This window comes from Eimeria mitis, genomic scaffold (genome assembly GCF_000499745.2).
Source record: "Eimeria mitis Houghton genomic scaffold, Emh_scaff5681, whole genome shotgun sequence".
Lineage (NCBI taxonomy): Eukaryota > Apicomplexa > Conoidasida > Eucoccidiorida > Eimeriidae > Eimeria > Eimeria mitis.
The window spans coordinates 2,248-3,231 of NW_013573935.1; the positions used below are offsets into that span (position 1 = coordinate 2,248).

At 49.5% G+C, this 984-nt stretch overlaps 1 protein-coding gene across 1 annotated transcript in view; it reads left to right on the forward strand.

The window, feature by feature from the left end:
* EMH_0083540 (uncharacterized protein) overlaps positions 1 to 451 on the forward strand; it is a gene marked incomplete at both ends in the record, with an annotated part of 1,373 nt that extends 922 nt beyond the window's left edge. Inside the window, one exon of the mRNA XM_013500653.1 lies at positions 155 to 451. Coding sequence (XP_013356107.1) covers positions 155 to 451 — 297 coding nt within the window. The remainder of the gene's footprint in view (positions 1 to 154) is intronic.
* Positions 452 to 984: the final 533 nt, after the last annotated feature.

Below are 984 nucleotides of genomic sequence, written 5' to 3' on the forward strand. Positions count from 1 at the left end.
TTGGTCGACGTACACTGGCCGGAAAACCAAAATCAAATAATACGTTGTACTCTGAACCTAATGTGGGAGCTAACCGATTAACCGAGGGGGCCTAGGCGTTGATGCAAACAAGCGTACTAGGCCAGAATTAATCAATGGCGGCATTGCGGGTCAGGTTGTTACTGGACCCAACGCCATCAATGTCTCCAAAACTTTGAGATGTAGTGGTCGTGAGAGAGGCGGGAACGAATCGAACGGGAACGAATCGAACGGGAACGAATCGAACGAGAACGGATCGAACGAGAACGAATCGAACGGGAAAGAATCGAACGGGAACGAATCGAACGAGAACGAATCGAACGGGAATGAATCGAACGGGAACGAATCTGGGCAGCAAACCCAGAGGCATGTGATGCTGTTAAGCAGGAACATGGAACGAGGAAACGGGAACGGAAACGAAAAGAACGAGTGAGCATTCTGTGAAAGCAGAATAGAAGAAAGGGAAGGAGGAGAGGACGAACGAATAATACCGTCGTGGTTTTGGTGGCAAGGAGATACGGTGGAACACCACGGGCTACTATGTAGAATTTGCAGTGGAGGAAAAACGGCGGTGTTACTGCTCGAGATAGTTGGGCATAGATGCGAGGGTTTATTAAATACAGGGGCGTCAAGGAGTTTTATTCAACCGAATATAGTCGAATGGTTAGAACTGAAAACGAGAGCTTTGTCAGAGGAGTGTTTGTATGCAGTATGCTTGCGCGAGGTGATGGTCGCACGGCACAGACGGGTTGTAGGCGAACCGTGGACTGCTAGAGCGTTTGCATAAAATAATGTGCCTCAGCCTGCCTCATATGCCCAGATTGTAGACAGCGCATACTACGGGGCTTCCGGCGTGTAGTGGCTGGGCCTTGTATGTATTTGAGCGTTTCGCCATTATCGTGAGATCCGCCAGATGCCGCAGTGTAATTCGTTAAAATAAGCGGGGGCACAAGCCGAAGTCCAGTA